We start from the raw sequence: 18,607 nt of genomic DNA, 5'->3' as shown, positions 1-18,607 counted from the left end.
AGGGGGAGTGTATATAGTATACGGGGAGAAGTATATGTGATGTATAGGGGGAGTGTATATAGTATACGGGGAGAAGTATATGTGACGTATAGGGGGAGTGTATATAGTATACGAGGAGAAGTATATATGACGTATAGGGGAGTGTATATAGTATACAGAGGAGAAGTATATGTGATGTATAGGGGGAGTGTATATAGTATACGGGGAGAAGTATATGTGACGTATAGGGGGAGTGTATATAGTATACAGGGAGAAGTATATATGACGTATAGGGGAGTGTATATAGCATATGGGGAGAAGTATATGTGACGTATAGGGGAGTGTATATAGTATACGGGGAGAAGTATATGTGATGTATAGGGGGAGTGTATATAGTATACGTGGAGAAGTATATGTGATGTATAGGGGGAGTGTATATAGTACACGGGGAGAAGTATATGTGACGTATAGGGGGAGTGTATATAGTATACGGGGAGAAGTATATGTGACGTATAGGGGAGAGTATATAGTATACGGGGAGAAGTATATGTGACGTATAGGGGGAGAGTATATAGTATACGTGGAGAAGTATATGTGACGTATAGGGGAGTGTATATAGTACACGGGGAGAAGTATATGTGACGTATAGGGGGAGTGTATATAGTATACGGGGAGAAATATATGTGATGTATAGGGGGAGTGTATATAGTATACGGGGAGAAGTATATATAACGTATAGGGGAGTGTATATAGTATACGGAGGAGAAGTATATGTGATGTATAGGGGGAGTGTATATAGTATACGTGGAGAAGTATATGTGACGTATAGGGGAGTGTATATAGTACACGGGAAGAAGTATATGTGACGTATAGGGGGAGTGTATATAGTATACGGGGAGAAGTATATATGATGTATAGGGGGAGAGTATATAGTATACGGGGAGAAGTATATGTGACGTATAGGGGGAGTGTATATAGTATACAGAGGAGAAGTATATGTGACGTATAGGGGGAGAGTATATAGTATACGGGGAGAAGTATATGTGACGTATAGGGGGAGAGTATATAGTATACGGGGAGAAGTATATGTGACGTATAGGGGAGTGTATATAGTACACGGGGAGAAGTATATGTGACGTATAGGGGGAGTGTATATAGTATACGGGGAGAAGTATATGTGACGTATAGGGGGAGTGTATATAGTGTACGGGGGAGAAGTATATGTGACGTATAGGGGGAGAGTATATAGTATACGGGGAGAAGTATATGTGACTTATAGGGGGAGAGTATATCGTATACGGGGAGAAGTATATGTGACGTATAGGGGGAGAGTATATAGTATACGGGGAGAAGTATATGTGACGTATAGGGGGAGAGTATATAGTATACGTGGAGAAGTATATGTGACGTATAGGGGAGTGTATATAGTACACGGGGAGAAGTATATGTGACGTATAGGGGGAGTGTATATAGTATACGGGGAGAAGTATATGTGATGTATAGGGGGAGTATATATAGTATACGGGGAGAAGTATATATGACGTATAGGGGAGTGTATATAGTATACGGAGGAGAAGTATATGTGATGTATAGGGGGAGTGTATATAGTATACGTGGAGAAGTATATGTGACGTATAGGGGGAGTGTATATAGTACACGGGGAGAAGTATATGTGACGTATAGGGGGAGTGTATATAGTATACGGGGAGAAGTATATATGATGTATAGGGGGAGAGTATATAGTATATGGGGAGAAGTATATTTGACTTATAGGGGGAGTGTATATAGTACACGGGGAGAAGTATATGTGACGTATAGGGGGAGTGTATATAGTATACGGGGAGATGTATATATGATGTATAGGGGGAGAGTATATAGTATACGTGGAGAAGTATATGTGACGTATAGGGGAGTGTATATAGTACACGGGGAGAAGTATATGTGACGTATAGGGGGAGTGTATATAGTATACGGGGAGAAGTATATGTGATGTATAGGGGGAGTGTATATAGTATACGGAGGAGAAGTATATGTGATGTATAGGGGTAGTGTATATAGTATACGTGGAGAAGTATATGTGATGTATAGGGGGAGTGTATATAGTACACGGGGAGAAGTATATGTGACGTATAGGGGGAGTGTATATAGTATATGGGGAGAAGTATATATGATGTATAGGGGAGAGGATATAGTATACAGGGAGAAGTATATGTGACATATAGGGGGAGTGTATATAGTATACAGAGAAGTATATGTGATGATAGGGGGAGAGTATATAGTATACCGGGAGAAGTATATGTGACGTATAGGGGGAGTGTATATAGTATACAGAGGAGAAGTATATGTGACGTATAGGGGGAGAGTATATAGTATACGGGGAGAAGTATATGTGACGTATAGGGGGAGAGTATATAGTATACGGGGAAAAGTATATGTGACGTATAGGGGAGTGTATATAGTACACGGGGAGAAGTATATGTGACGTATAGGGGGAGATTATATAGTGTACGGGGGAGAAGTATATGTGACGTATAGGGGGAGAGTATATAGTATACGGGGAGAAGTATATGTGACGTATAGGGGGAGAGTATATAGTATACGGGGAGAAGTATATGTGACGTATAGGGGAGAGTATATAGTATACGGGGAGAAGTATATGTGACGTATAGGGGGAGAGTATATAGTATACGTGGAGAAGTATATGTGACGTATAGGGAAGTGTATATAGTACACGGGGAGAAGTATATGTGACGTATAGGGGGAGTGTATATAGTATACGGGGAGAAGTATATGTGACGTATAGGGGGAGTGTATATAGTATACGGGGAGAAGTATATATGACATATAGGGGAGTGTGTATAGTATACGGAGGAGAAGTATATGTGATGTATAGGGGAGTGTATATAGTATACAGGGAGAAGTATATGTGACGTATAGGGGGAGTGTATATAGTATACGGGGCGAAGTATATGTGACGTATAGGGGGAGTGTATATAGTATACGGGGAGAAGTATATATGATGTATAAGGGGAGAGTATATAGTATATGGGGAGAAGTATATGTGACGTATAGGGGGAGTGTATATAGTACACGGGAAGAAGTATATGTGACGTATAGGGGAGTGTATATAGCATATGGAGGAGAAGTATATGTGATGTATAAGGGGAGTGTATATAGTATACGGGGAGAAGTATATATGACGTATAGGGGAGTGTATATAGTATACGGGGAGAAGTATATGTGACGTATAGGGGAGTGTATATAGTATACGGGGAGAAGTATATGTGACGTATAGGGGGAGAGTATATAGTATACGGGGAGAAGTATATGTGACGTATAGGGGAGTGTATATAGTACACGGGGAGAAGTATATGTGACGTATAGGGGGAGTGTATATAGTATACGGGGAGAAGTATATGTGATGTATAGGGGGAGTGTATATAGTAAACGGGGAGAAGTATATGTGATGTATAGGGGGAGTGTATATAGTATACGGGGAGAAGTATATATGACATATAGGGGAGTGTATATAGTATACGGGGAGAAGTATATGTGACGTATAGGGGGAGTGTATATAGTATACGGGAAGTATATGTGATGTATAGGGGAGTGTATATAGTACACGGGGAGAAGTATATGTGACGTATAGGGGGAGTGTATATAGTATACGGGGAGAAGTATATGTGATGTATAGGGGGAGTGTATATAGTATACGGGGAGAAGTATATGTGACGTATAGGGGGAGTGTATATAGTATACGAGGAGAAGTATATATGACGTATAGGGGAGTGTATATAGTATACAGAGGAGAAGTATATGTGATGTATAGGGGGAGTGTATATAGTATACGGGGAGAAGTATATGTGACGTATAGGGGGAGTGTATATAGTATACAGGGAGAAGTATATATGACGTATAGGGGAGTGTATATAGCATATGGGGAGAAGTATATGTGACGTATAGGGGAGTGTATATAGTATACGGGGAGAAGTATATGTGATGTATAGGGGGAGTGTATATAGTATACGTGGAGAAGTATATGTGATGTATAGGGGGAGTGTATATAGTACACGGGGAGAAGTATATGTGACGTATAGGGGGAGTGTATATAGTATACGGGGAGAAGTATATATGATGTATAGGGGAGAGGATATAGTATACAGGGAGAAGTATATGTGACATATAGGGGGAGTGTATATAGTATACAGAGAAGTATATGTGATGATAGGGGGAGAGTATATAGTATACCGGGAGAAGTATATGTGACGTATAGGGGGAGTGTATATAGTATACAGAGGAGAAGTATATGTGACGTATAGGGGGAGAGTATATAGTATACGGGGAGAAGTATATGTGACGTATAGGGGGAGAGTATATAGTATACGGGGAAAAGTATATGTGACGTATAGGGGAGTGTATATAGTACACGGGGAGAAGTATATGTGACGTATAGGGGGAGATTATATAGTGTACGGGGGAGAAGTATATGTGACGTATAGGGGGAGAGTATATAGTATACGGGGAGAAGTATATGTGACGTATAGGGGGAGAGTATATAGTATACGGGGAGAAGTATATGTGACGTATAGGGGGAGAGTATATAGTATACGGGGAGAAGTATATGTGACGTATAGGGGGGTGTATATAGTATACGGGGAGAAGTATATGTGACGTATAGGGGGAGAGTATATAGTATACGGGGAGAAGTATATGTGACGTATAGGGGGAGAGTATATAGTATACGTGGAGAAGTATATGTGACGTATAGGGGAGTGTATATAGTACACGGGGAGAAGTATATGTGACGTATAGGGGGAGTGTATATAGTATACGGGGAGAAGTATATGTGACGTATAGGGGGAGTGTATATAGTATACGGGGAGAAGTATATATGACATATAGGGGAGTGTGTATAGTATACGGAGGAGAAGTATATGTGATGTATAGGGGAGTGTATATAGTATACAGGGAGAAGTATATGTGACGTATAGGGGGAGTGTATATAGTATACGGGGCGAAGTATATGTGACGTATAGGGGGAGTGTATATAGTATACGGGGAGAAGTATATTTGATGTATAAGGGGAGAGTATATAGTATATGGGGAGAAGTATATGTGACGTATAGGGGGAGTGTATATAGTACACGGGAAGAAGTATATGTGACGTATAGGGGAGTGTATATAGCATATGGAGGAGAAGTATATGTGATGTATAGGGGGAGTGTATATAGTATACGGGGAGAAGTATATATGACGTATAGGGGAGTGTATATAGTATACGGGGAGAAGTATATGTGACGTATAGGGGAGTGTATATAGTATACGGGGAGAAGTATATGTGACGTATAGGGGGAGAGTATATAGTATACGGGGAGAAGTATATGTGACGTATAGGGGAGTGTATATAGTACACGGGGAGAAGTATATGTGACGTATAGGGGGAGTGTATATAGTATACGGGGAGAAGTATATGTGATGTATAGGGGGAGTGTATATAGTAAACGGGGAGAAGTATATGTGACGTATAGGGGGAGTGTATATAGTATACGGGGAGAAGAATATATGACATATAGGGGAGTGTATATAGTATACGGGGAGAAGTATATGTGACGTATAGGGGGAGTGTATATAGTATACGGGAAGTATATGTGATGTATAGGGGAGTGTATATAGTACACGGGGAGAAGTATATGTGACGTATAGGGGGAGTGTATATAATATACGGGGAGAAGTATATGTGATGTATAGGGGGAGTGTATATAGTATACGGGGAGAAGTATATGTGACGTATAGGGGGAGTGTATATAGTATACGAGGAGAAGTATATATGACGTATAGGGGAGTGTATATAGTATACGGAGAAGTATATGTGATGTATAGGGGGAGTGTATATAGTATACGGGGAGAAGTATATGTGACGTATAGGGGGAGTGTATATAGTATACAGGGAGAAGTATATATGACGTATAGGGGAGTGTATATAGCATATGGGGAGAAGTATATGTGACGTATAGGGGAGTGTATATAGTATACGGGGAGAAGTATATGTGATGTATAGAGGGAGAGTATATAGTATACGGGGAGAAGTATATGTGACGTATAGGGGAGTGTATATAGTACACGGGGAGAAGTATATGTGACGTATAGGGGGAGTGTATATAGTGTACGGGGGAGACGTATATGTGACGTATAGGGGGAGAGTATATAGTATACGGGGAGACGTATATGTGACGTATAGGGGGAGAGTATATAGTATACGTGGAGAAGTATATGTGATGTATAGGGGGAGTGTATATAGTATACGTGGAGAAGTATATGTGATGTATAGGGGGAGTGTATATAGTACACGGGGAGAAGTATATGTGACGTATAGGGGGAGTGTATATAGTATATGGGGAGAAGTATATATGATGTATAGGGGAGAGGATATAGTATACAGGGAGAAGTATATGTGACATATAGGGGGAGTGTATATAGTATACAGAGAAGTATATGTGATGATAGGGGGAGAGTATATAGTATACCGGGAGAAGTATATGTGACGTATAGGGGGAGTGTATATAGTATACAGAGGAGAAGTATATGTGACGTATAGGGGGAGAGTATATAGTATACGGGGAGAAGTATATGTGACGTATAGGGGGAGAGTATATAGTATACGGGGAAAAGTATATGTGACGTATAGGGGAGTGTATATAGTACACGGGGAGAAGTATATGTGACGTATAGGGGGAGATTATATAGTGTACGGGGGAGAAGTATATGTGACGTATAGGGGGAGAGTATATAGTATACGGGGAGAAGTATATGTGACGTATAGGGGGAGAGTATATAGTATACGGGGAGAAGTATATGTGACGTATAGGGGAGAGTATATAGTATACGGGGAGAAGTATATGTGACGTATAGGGGGAGAGTATATAGTATACGTGGAGAAGTATATGTGACGTATAGGGAAGTGTATATAGTACACGGGGAGAAGTATATGTGACGTATAGGGGGAGTGTATATAGTATACGGGGAGAAGTATATGTGACGTATAGGGGGAGTGTATATAGTATACGGGGAGAAGTATATATGACATATAGGGGAGTGTGTATAGTATACGGAGGAGAAGTATATGTGATGTATAGGGGAGTGTATATAGTATACAGGGAGAAGTATATGTGACGTATAGGGGGAGTGTATATAGTATACGGGGCGAAGTATATGTGACGTATAGGGGGAGTGTATATAGTATACGGGGAGAAGTATATATGATGTATAAGGGGAGAGTATATAGTATATGGGGAGAAGTATATGTGACGTATAGGGGGAGTGTATATAGTACACGGGAAGAAGTATATGTGACGTATAGGGGAGTGTATATAGCATATGGAGGAGAAGTATATGTGATGTATAAGGGGAGTGTATATAGTATACGGGGAGAAGTATATATGACGTATAGGGGAGTGTATATAGTATACGGGGAGAAGTATATGTGACGTATAGGGGAGTGTATATAGTATACGGGGAGAAGTATATGTGACGTATAGGGGGAGAGTATATAGTATACGGGGAGAAGTATATGTGACGTATAGGGGAGTGTATATAGTACACGGGGAGAAGTATATGTGACGTATAGGGGGAGTGTATATAGTATACGGGGAGAAGTATATGTGATGTATAGGGGGAGTGTATATAGTAAACGGGGAGAAGTATATGTGATGTATAGGGGGAGTGTATATAGTATACGGGGAGAAGTATATATGACATATAGGGGAGTGTATATAGTATACGGGGAGAAGTATATGTGACGTATAGGGGGAGTGTATATAGTATACGGGAAGTATATGTGATGTATAGGGGAGTGTATATAGTACACGGGGAGAAGTATATGTGACGTATAGGGGGAGTGTATATAGTATACGGGGAGAAGTATATGTGATGTATAGGGGGAGTGTATATAGTATACGGGGAGAAGTATATGTGACGTATAGGCAGAGTGTATATAGTATACGAGGAGAAGTATATATGACGAATAGGGGAGTGTATATAGTATACAGAGGAGAAGTATATGTGATGTATAGGGGGAGTGTATATAGTATACGGGGAGAAGTATATGTGACGTATAGGGGGAGTGTATATAGTATACAGGGAGAAGTATATATGACGTATAGGGGAGTGTATATAGCATATGGGGAGAAGTATATGTGACGTATAGGGGAGTGTATATAGTATACGGGGAGAAGTATATGTGATGTATAGGGGGAGTGTATATAGTATACGTGGAGAAGTATATGTGATGTATAGGGGGAGTGTATATAGTACACGGGGAGAAGTATATGTGACGTATAGGGGGAGTGTATATAGTATACGGGGAGAAGTATATATGATGTATAGGGGAGAGGATATAGTATACAGGGAGAAGTATATGTGACATATAGGGGGAGTGTATATAGTATACAGAGAAGTATATGTGATGATAGGGGGAGAGTATATAGTATACCGGGAGAAGTATATGTGACGTATAGGGGGAGTGTATATAGTATACAGAGGAGAAGTATATGTGACGTATAGGGGGAGAGTATATAGTATACGGGGAGAAGTATATGTGACGTATAGGGGGAGAGTATATAGTATACGGGGAAAAGTATATGTGACGTATAGGGGAGTGTATATAGTACACGGGGAGAAGTATATGTGACGTATAGGGGGAGATTATATAGTGTACGGGGGAGAAGTATATGTGACGTATAGGGGGAGAGTATATAGTATACGGGGAGAAGTATATGTGACGTATAGGGGGAGAGTATATAGTATACGGGGAGAAGTATATGTGACGTATAGGGGGAGAGTATATAGTATACGGGGAGAAGTATATGTGACGTATAGGGGGGTGTATATAGTATACGGGGAGAAGTATATGTGACGTATAGGGGGAGAGTATATAGTATACGGGGAGAAGTATATGTGACGTATAGGGGGAGAGTATATAGTATACGTGGAGAAGTATATGTGACGTATAGGGGAGTGTATATAGTACACGGGGAGAAGTATATGTGACGTATAGGGGGAGTGTATATAGTATACGGGGAGAAGTATATGTGACGTATAGGGGGAGTGTATATAGTATACGGGGAGAAGTATATATGACATATAGGGGAGTGTGTATAGTATACGGAGGAGAAGTATATGTGATGTATAGGGGAGTGTATATAGTATACAGGGAGAAGTATATGTGACGTATAGGGGGAGTGTATATAGTATACGGGGCGAAGTATATGTGACGTATAGGGGAGTGTATATAGTATACGGGGAGAAGTATATATGTTGTATAAGGGGAGAGTATATAGTATATGGGGAGAAGTATATGTGACGTATAGGGGGAGTGTATATAGTACACGGGAAGAAGTATATGTGACGTATAGGGGAGTGTATATAGCATATGGAGGAGAAGTATATGTGATGTATAGGGGGAGTGTATATAGTATACGGGGAGAAGTATATATGACGTATAGGGGAGTGTATATAGTATACGGGGAGAAGTATATGTGACGTATAGGGGAGTGTATATAGTATACGGGGAGAAGTATATGTGACGTATAGGGGGAGAGTATATAGTATACGGGGAGAAGTATATGTGACGTATAGGGGAGTGTATATAGTACACGGGGAGAAGTATATGTGACGTATAGGGGGAGTGTATATAGTATACGGGGAGAAGTATATGTGATGTATAGGGGGAGTGTATATAGTAAACGGGGAGAAGTATATGTGACGTATAGGGGGAGTGTATATAGTATACGGGGAGAAGAATATATGACATATAGGGGAGTGTATATAGTATACGGGGAGAAGTATATGTGACGTATAGGGGGAGTGTATATAGTATACGGGAAGTATATGTGATGTATAGGGGAGTGTATATAGTACACGGGGAGAAGTATATGTGACGTATAGGGGGAGTGTATATAATATACGGGGAGAAGTATATGTGATGTATAGGGGGAGTGTATATAGTATACGGGGAGAAGTATATGTGACGTATAGGGGGAGTGTATATAGTATACGAGGAGAAGTATATATGACGTATAGGGGAGTGTATATAGTATACGGAGGAGAAGTATATGTGATGTATACGGGGAGTGTATATAGTATACGGGGAGAAGTATATGTGACGTATAGGGGGAGTGTATATAGTATACAGGGAGAAGTATATATGACGTATAGGGGAGTGTATATAGCATATGGGGAGAAGTATATGTGACGTATAGGGGAGTGTATATAGTATACGGGGAGAAGTATATGTGATGTATAGAGGGAGAGTATATAGTATACGGGGAGAAGTATATGTGACGTATAGGGGAGTGTATATAGTACACGGGGAGAAGTATATGTGACGTATAGGGGGAGTGTATATAGTGTACGGGGGAGACGTATATGTGACGTATAGGGGGAGAGTATATAGTATACGGGGAGACGTATATGTGACGTATAGGGGGAGAGTATATAGTATACGGGGAGAAGTATATGTGACGTATAGGGGAGTGTATATAGTATACGGGGAGAAGTATATGTGACGTATAGGGGGAGAGTATATAGTATACGGGGAGAAGTATATGTGACGTATAGGGGGAGAGTATATAGTATACGTGGAGAAGTATATGTGACATATAGGGGAGTGTATATAGTACACGGGGAGAAGTATATGTGACGTATAGGGGAGTGTGTATAGTATACGGAGGAGAAGTATATGTGATGTATAGGGGGAGTGTATATAGTATACGTGGAGAAGTATATGTGATGTATAGGGGGAGTGTATATAGTATACGGGGAGAAGTATATGTTACGTATAGGGGGAGTGTATATAGTATACGGGGAGAAGTATATATGATGTATAGGGGGAGAGTATATAGTATATGGGGAGAAGTATATGTGACGTATAGGGGGAGTGTATATAGTACACGGGGAGAAGTATATGTGACGTATAGGGGGAGTGTATATAGTATACGGGGAGAAGTATATATGATGTATAGGGGGGGGTATATAGTATACGGGGAGAAGTATATGTGACGTATAGGGGGAGTGTATATAGTATACGGGGAGAAGTATATATGATGTATAGGGGGAGAGTATATAGTATACGGGGAGAAGTATATGTGACGTATAGGGGAGTGTATATAGCATACGGAGGAGAAGTATATGTGATGTATAGGGGGAGTGTATATAGTATACGGGGAGAAGTATATGTGACGTATAGGGGAGTGTATATAGCATACGGAGGAGAAGTATATGTGATGTATAGGGGGAGTGTATATAGTATACGGGGAGAAGTATATATGACGTATAGGGGAGTGTATATAGTATACGGGGAGAAGTATATGTGACGTATAGGGGGAGAGTATATAGTATACGGGGAGAAGTATATGTGACGTATAGGGGAGTGTATATAGTACACGGGGAGAAGTATATGTGACGTATAGGGGGCGTGTATATAGTATACGGGGAGAAGTATATGTGATGTATAGGGGGAGTGTATATAGTATACGGGGAGAAGTATATGTGACGTATAGGGGGAGTGTATATAGTATACGGGAAGTATATGTGACGTATAGGGGCGTGTATATAGTATACGGAGAAGTATATGTGATGTATAGGGGGAGTGTATATAGTATACGGAGGAGAAGTATATGTGACGTATAGGGGGAGTGTATATAGTATATGGGGAGAAGTATATGTGATGTATAGGGGGCGTGTATATAGTATACAGGGATAAGTATATATGACGTATAGGGGAGTGTATATAGTATACGGGGAGAAGTATATGTGACGTATAGGGGAGTGTATATAGCATACGGGGAGAAGTATATGTGACGTATAGGGGGAGAGTATATAGCATACGGGGAGAAGTATATGTGACGTATAGAGGGAGTGTATATAGTATACGGGAAGTATATGTGACGTATAGGGGCGTGTATATAGTATACGGAGGAGAAGTATATGTGATGTATAGGGGGAGTGTATATAGTATACGGGGAGAAGTGTATGTGACGTATAGGGGGAGTGTATATAGTATACGGGGAGAAGTATATATGACGTATAGGGGAGTGTATATAGTATACGGAGAAGTATATGTGATGTATTAGGGGAGTGTATATAGTATACGGGGAGAAGTATATATGACGTATAGGGGAGTGTATATAGTATACGGAGAAGTATATGTGATGTATAGGGGGAGTGTATATAGTATACGGGGAGAAGTATATATGACGTATAGGGGGAGTGTATATAGTATACGGGGAGAAGTATATGTGACGTATAGGGGAGTCTATATAGTATATAGGGAGAAGTATATATGACGTATAGGGGAGTGTATATAGTATACGGGGAGAAGTATATGTGACGTATAGGGGAGTGTATATAGTACACGGAGAGAAGTATGTGTGACGTACATAACGTGCAGAAGGGGTATATCATGTGGACACTGTTATGTGTGATGTCTTTCTCTGGTGACTACTACCCTCATCCTCCGCAGGCCGTGGACACCGCTTGGCTCATCAAGAGGAGAATGAAGACGTGGACAAGGGAGCCGCAGGTGTTCCGGGACCGGAGGGTGCGTTATATCCAGAGTGGGGGAAATATTATATGTATCAACTGTTTACACAGGAGACGGCCGCAGTCTACACATGGGTGAGGCGGGGGCCGTGTGCAGGTAGAGGCGGGGGCCGTGTGCAGCAAGAGGCGGGGGCCGTGTGCAGATGGAGGCGGGGGCCGTGTGCAGCTAGAGGCGGGGACCGTGTACAGGTAGAGGCGGGGGCCGTGTGCAGGTAGAGGCGGGGGCCGTGTGCAGCTAGAGGCGGGGGCCGTGTGCAGGTAGAGGCGGGGGCCGTGTGCAGGTAGAGGCGGGGGCCGTGTGCAGGTAGAGGCAGGGGCCTTGTGCAGGTAGAGGCGGGGGCCATGTGCAGGTAGAGGCGGGGGCCGTGTTCCGGTAGAGGCGGAGGCTGTGCAGTAGAGACGGGGGCTGTGTGCAGATAGAGGCGGGAGCCGCGTTCAGGTAGAGCGGAGGCCGTGTGCAGGTAGAGCGGAGGCCGTGTGCAGGTAGAGCAGAGGCCGTGTGCAGGTAGAGCGGAGGCAGTGTGCAGTAGAGGCGGGGGCTGTGTGCAGGTAGAGCGGAGGCCGTGTGCAGGTAGAGCGGAGGCTGTGTGCAGTAGAGGCGGGGGCCGTGTGCAGATAGAGGCGGGGGCTGTGTGCAGGTAGAGAGGAGGCCGTGTGCAGGTAGAGGCGGAGGCTGTGTGCAGATAGAGGCGGGGGCCGTGTGCAGATAGAGGCGGGGGGCCGTGTGCAGGTAGAGGCGGAGGCTGTGTGCAGTAGAGGCAGGGGCCGTGTGCAGTAGAGGCGGGGGCCGTGTGCAGGTAGAGCGGAGGCCGTGTGCAGATAGAGGCGGGGGCCGTGTGCAGATAGAGGCGGGGGGCCGTGTGCAGGTAGAGGCGGAGGCTGTGTGCAGTAGAGGCAGGGTCCGTGTGCAGTAGAGGCGGGGGCCGTGTGCAGGTAGAGCGGAGGCCGTGTGCAGATAGAGGCGGGGGCCTGTGCAGATAGAGGCGGGGGCCGTGTGCAGATAGAGGCGGGGGCCGTGTGCAGGTAGAGCGGAGGCCGTGTGCAGGTAGAGCGGAGGCCGTGTGCAGGTAGAGGCGGAGGCCGTGCGCAGGTAGAGGCGGAGGCTGTGTGCAGATAGAGGCGGGGGCCGTGTGCAGATAGAGGCGGGGGCCGTGTGCAGGTAGAGCGGAGGCCGTGTGCAGGTAGAGCGGAGGCCGTGTGCAGGTAGAGCGGAGGCCGTGTGCAGGTAGAGCGGAGGCCGTGTGCAGTAGAGGCGGGGGCCGTGTGCAGATAGAGGCGGGGGCCGTGTCCAGGTAGAGCGGAGGCCGTGTGCAGGTAGAGGCGGAGGCCGTGTGCAGGTAGAGGGGGGGCCGTGTGCAGGTAGAGCGGAGGCCGTGTGCAGGTAGAGCGGAGGCCGTGTGCAGTAGAGGCGGGGACCGTGTGCAGATAGAGCGGAGGCCGTGTGCAGGTAGAGCGGAGGCCGTGTGCAGTAGAGGCGGGGGCCGTGTGCAGATAGAGGCGGGGGGCCGTGTGCAGGTAGAGCGGAGGCCATGTGCAGTAGAGGCGGGGGCCGTGTGCAGATAGAGCGGAGGCCGTGTGCAGGTGCGGTTCATGTTTCAGGCTTTCTCGGTGAGTAGAGTGCAGATTGCTGGATGTGTTCTGTCTGGAGGAAGGACAGAGGTGGTCAGTGATGGAGGAGGATGAGGGTTGTGGTGCTGTCCGGAGGTTTCGGCCTCAGAAGCCCCTCACTTTCTGTCTCTTCTCCGGCTGCAGGAGTCCTTGATTCTTCTCCCGATCATCATGTGAGCGGCGGATCCCACCACTGGCCAGAGAACGGCGTCAGACTCCGGTGAGCGTGATACCCTGGTAGGTCCGTGGTATAGCGGGGCGATGCGCTGTGCAGCAGGGCGATGCACAGTATAGCGGGGCGGTGCACAGTGTGATTGGGCAGTATGCGGTATAATGGGGTGGTATAACTGGACGATGGCCAGTATAGTTTGGTGGTGTGGTGGGGCAGTGCACAATATAGCGGGGCGGTATGGTGATGCGGTGCACGGTGTGGCAGGGAAGTGCCTGGGATGGCAGGACGTTTGCGCGGTATAGTGGAACAGTGCGTGTTAGGGCAGGGCAGTGCGTGGTATCTCTGGGTGGTGCATGGTGTAGCGGGGCGATGTGAGGTAGGGTGGGGCGAGGCAGTGTGTGGTATGGTGGGCAGTGCGCGGTATAGTGGGGCTATGCACGGTGTGGCGGGGAAGTGCATGATATGGCCGGACGTTAAGCGGTATAGTGGGATGATGCAAGGTATGGCGGGGCGGTACAGTGGGATGGTGCATGGTGTAGCATGACGGGGCAGTGCACTGTATAGTGGGGTAGCGTGTGGTATAGTAGGGCTCTGCGCGGTATGGCGGGACAGCCACACTTTGGGGAGGACTGTGACTTTCGGGTGGGGGGCATAGGCGCCTCTGTCAGTGTGTGGCGGTGGCACAGATACCCAGAATCCTGTGTGTTCTTAGATCGACACAGCAGCCTGACGATGACTCTTTTCCCCATCCCCCACGTGCCATGGCGGGGGCGGCCGCTGAGATGCGACAGGAGAGTGTGGAGAGACCGGAGCCGCCCAAAATCTGCAGAACATCGGCTGCTCCCTCGCTGAGAAGCCTGACGCTCCGGCGGGTGCTGCCCATCATCACCGGCAAGTCCTAGGTCGTGTCACCTGTGAACCACCAGTGACACTAGTTCAGACTGACACTGGTCTGGGGCCACGCAGAGTCGCAGGGTTCTTACCGATCATCCCACCCTTTATGGATCCCGTGTCCCACAATTCCTGCAGTGGAGCCACCAATGTAACTGGTGGTGGGGAAACGCAGACCCCACATCAATATATGTGCTGTGTGCCTCATCAGAGGTACCGTATGTATAGTACTGTGACGGTGTGTGTTCTGTGTGCCAGGGTGTGTGGTGGGATGTGGCCGTGTTTGTTCTCTGTACCAGGGTGTGGCGGTGTGTGCCAGGGGGTGGAGGTGTGGCTGTGTGCGGTGTGGTGGGATGTGGCAGTGTGTGCACTGTGTGTCAGGGTGTGGTGGGATGTGGCAGTGTCTTTGTCCTGATATGGCGGTGTGTGTGTCGGGGTGTGGTGGGATGTTGCGGTGTGTGGGCTCTGCCTGGATGTGGCGGTGTGTGCTGGGGTTTGGTGGGATGTGGCAGTGTGTGTTCTGTGTGCCTGGATGTGGCGGTGTGTGTGCCAGGGTGTGGTGGGATGTGGCGGTGTGTGTCGGGGTGTGGTGGGATGTGGCGGTGTGTGTCGGGGTGTGGTGGGATGTGGCGGTCTGTGCCTGGATGTGGCGGTGTGTGTCAGGGTGTGGTGGGATGTGGCGGTGTGTGTCAGGGTGTGGTGGGATGTGGCGGTGTGGGTCGGGATGTGGTGGGATGTAGCGGTGTGGGTTGGGATGTGGCGGTGTGTGTGGGCTCTGTGCCTGGATGTGGCGGGGTGTGGTGGGATGTGGCGGTGTGTGTGGGCTCTGTGCCTGGATGTGGCGGGGTGTGGTGGGATGTGGCAGTGTGGTGGGATGTGGCGGTGTGGGTCGGGATGTGGCGGTGTGTGTCGGGGTGTGTTGGGATGTGGCGGTGTGTGTCGGGGTGTGGTGGGATGTGGCGGTGTGTGTCGGGATGTGGCGGTGTGTGGTGGGATGTGGCGGTGTGTGTCGGTGTGTGGTGGGATGCGGCGGTGTGGTGGGATGTGGCGGTGTGTGTGGGTCTGTGCCTGGATGTGGCGGTGTGTGTCGGGGTGTGGTGGGATGTGGCGGTGTGTATCGGGGTGTGGTGGGATGTGGCGGTGTGTGTCGGGGTGTGGTGGGATGTGGCGGTGTGTGTCGTGGTGTGTTGGGATGTGGCGGTTTGTGTCAGGGTGTGGTGGGATGTGGCGGTGTGTGGCGGGGTGTGGTGGGATGTGGCGGTGTGGTGAGATGTGGCGGTGTGTGTGGGCTCTGTGCCTGGATGTGGCGGTGTGTGTCGGGGTGTGGTGGGATGTGGTGGTGTGTGTGGGCTCTGTGCCTCGATGTGGCGGTGTGTGTGGGCTCTGTGCCTGGGTGTGGCGGTGTGTGTCGGGGTGTGGGTCGGGATGTGGCGGTGTGTGGCGGTGTGTGTGGGCTCTGTGCCTGGATGTGGCGGTGTGTGGGCTCTGTGCCTCGATGTGGCGGTGTGGGTCGGGATGTGGAGGTGTGTGTGGGCTCTGTGCCTGGATGTGGCGGTGTGGGTCGGGATGTGGCGGTGTGTGTGGGCTCTGTGCCTGGGTGTGGCGGTGTGTGTCGGGGTGTGGTGGGATGTGGCGGTGTGTGTGGGCTCTGTGCCTGGATGTGGCGGTGTGTGTGCCAGGGTGTGGTGGGATGTGGCGGTGTGGGTCGGGATGTGGCGGTGTGTGTCGGGGTGTGGTGGGATGTGGCGGTGTGTGTGGGCTCTGTGCCTGGATGTGGCGGTGTGGGTCGGGATGTGGCGGTGTGTGTGGGCTCTGTGCCTGGATGTGGCGGTGTGTGTTGGGGTGTGGTGGGATGTGGCGGTGTGTGGTGGGATGTGGCGGTGTGGTGGGATGTGGCGGTGTGTGTCGGGGTGTGGTGGGATGTGGCGGTGTGTGTCGGGGTGTGGTGGGATGTGGCGGTGTGTGTCGGGGTGTGGTGGGATGTGGCGGTGTGTGTCGGGGTGTGGTGGGATGTGGCGGTGTGGTGGGATGTGGCGGTGTGTGTCGGGGTGTGGTGGGATGTGGCGGTGTGTGTGGGCTCTGTGCCTGGATGTGGCGGTGTGGGTCGGGATGTGGCGGTGTGTGTGGGCTCTGTGCCTGGATGTGGCGGTGTGTGTTGGGGTGTGGTGGGATGTGGCGGTGTGTGGTGGGATGTGGCGGTGTGGTGGGATGTGGCGGTGTGTGTCGGGGTGTGGTGGGATGTGGCGGTGTGTGTGGGCTCTGTGCCTGGATGTGGCGGTGTGGGTCGGGATGTGGCGGTGTGTGTGGGCTCTGTGCCTGGATGTGGCGGTGTGTGTTGGGGTGTGGTGGGATGTGGCGGTGTGGTGGGATGTGGCGGTGTGTGTCGGGGTGTGGTGGGATGTGGCGGTGTGTGTCGGGGTGTGGTGGGATGTGGCGGTGTGGTGGCATGTGGCGGTGTGTGTCGGGGTGTGGTGGGATGTGGCGGTGTGTGTGGGCTCTGTGCCTGGATGTGGCGGTGTGGGTCGGGATGTGGCGGTGTGTGTGGGCTCTGTGCCTGGATGTGGCGGTGTGTGTTGGGGTGTGGTGGGATGTGGCGGTGTGTGGTGGGATGTGGCGGTGTGGTGGGATGTGGCGGTGTGTGTCGGGGTGTGGTGGGATGTGGCGGTGTGTGGTGGGATGTGGCGGTGTGTGTCGGGGTGTGGTGGGATGTGGCGGTGTGTGTGGGCTCTGTGCCTGGATGTGGCGGTGTGTGTCGGGGTGTGGTGGGATGTGGCGGTGTGTGTGGGCTCTGTGCCTGGATGTGGCGGTGTGTGGGCTCTGTGTCTGGATGTGGCGGTGTGTGTCGGGGTGTGGTGAGATGTGGCGGTGTGTGTGGGCTCTGTGCCTGGATGTGGCGGTGTGAAGGCTCTGTGTCTGGATGTGGCGGTGTGTATCGGGGTGTGGAGGGATGTGGCGGTGTGTGTGGGCTCTGTGCCTGTGTGTGGCGGTGTGTGTCGCACACATGTTCTGTACGGTGACGCCGCCTCTCTCCGCAGCCCCCAGCTTGCAGTACCCCGGCTCTCTGTCCGGTCTCACCCCAGATCTGGTGGAGATGATCATCGATCACATGATTAAGGAGCGGATTCTGCGTCCAAAGACCCTGGAGCTTTTCTCCGGCTGCTCCGTCCGCAGGATCGTGCTGAACTGCTACCCGTACTGCACCAACGACCTCGTCCGACAGCTGCGAGGATTCCCCGGCCTCCGCCGCCTGAGCCTCAGCTCCTCCAGTCTCATCACAGGTACCAACTGATCCTTACACCTCCCATCACGGCCACTCCTTCCTCACTGATCCATACACCTCCCATTATTGGGGGACGGCCG

General features: G+C 48.2%; 1 protein-coding gene across 7 annotated transcripts in view; it reads left to right on the top strand.

Moving 5' to 3' along the window:
- LOC138641577 (uncharacterized) overlaps nt 1-18,607 on the top strand; it is a 111,562-nt gene that overhangs the window by 49,073 nt on the left and 43,882 nt on the right. For all 7 annotated transcript variants that reach the window (XM_069729053.1, XM_069729057.1, XM_069729055.1 and 4 more), the window contains exons 8-11: nt 12,497-12,574; nt 14,329-14,404; nt 15,069-15,247; nt 18,283-18,525. In XM_069729053.1, the coding sequence (XP_069585154.1) occupies nt 12,497-12,574; nt 14,329-14,404; nt 15,069-15,247; nt 18,283-18,525 (576 nt within the window). The remainder of the gene's footprint in view (nt 1-12,496; nt 12,575-14,328; nt 14,405-15,068; nt 15,248-18,282; nt 18,526-18,607) is intronic.

Source organism: Ranitomeya imitator, chromosome 6 (genome assembly GCF_032444005.1).
Source record: "Ranitomeya imitator isolate aRanImi1 chromosome 6, aRanImi1.pri, whole genome shotgun sequence".
Taxonomy (NCBI): domain Eukaryota; kingdom Metazoa; phylum Chordata; class Amphibia; order Anura; family Dendrobatidae; genus Ranitomeya; species Ranitomeya imitator.
Note: the sequence above shows the minus strand (reverse complement) of the source record. Positions and strands in the feature narration are given on the sequence as shown.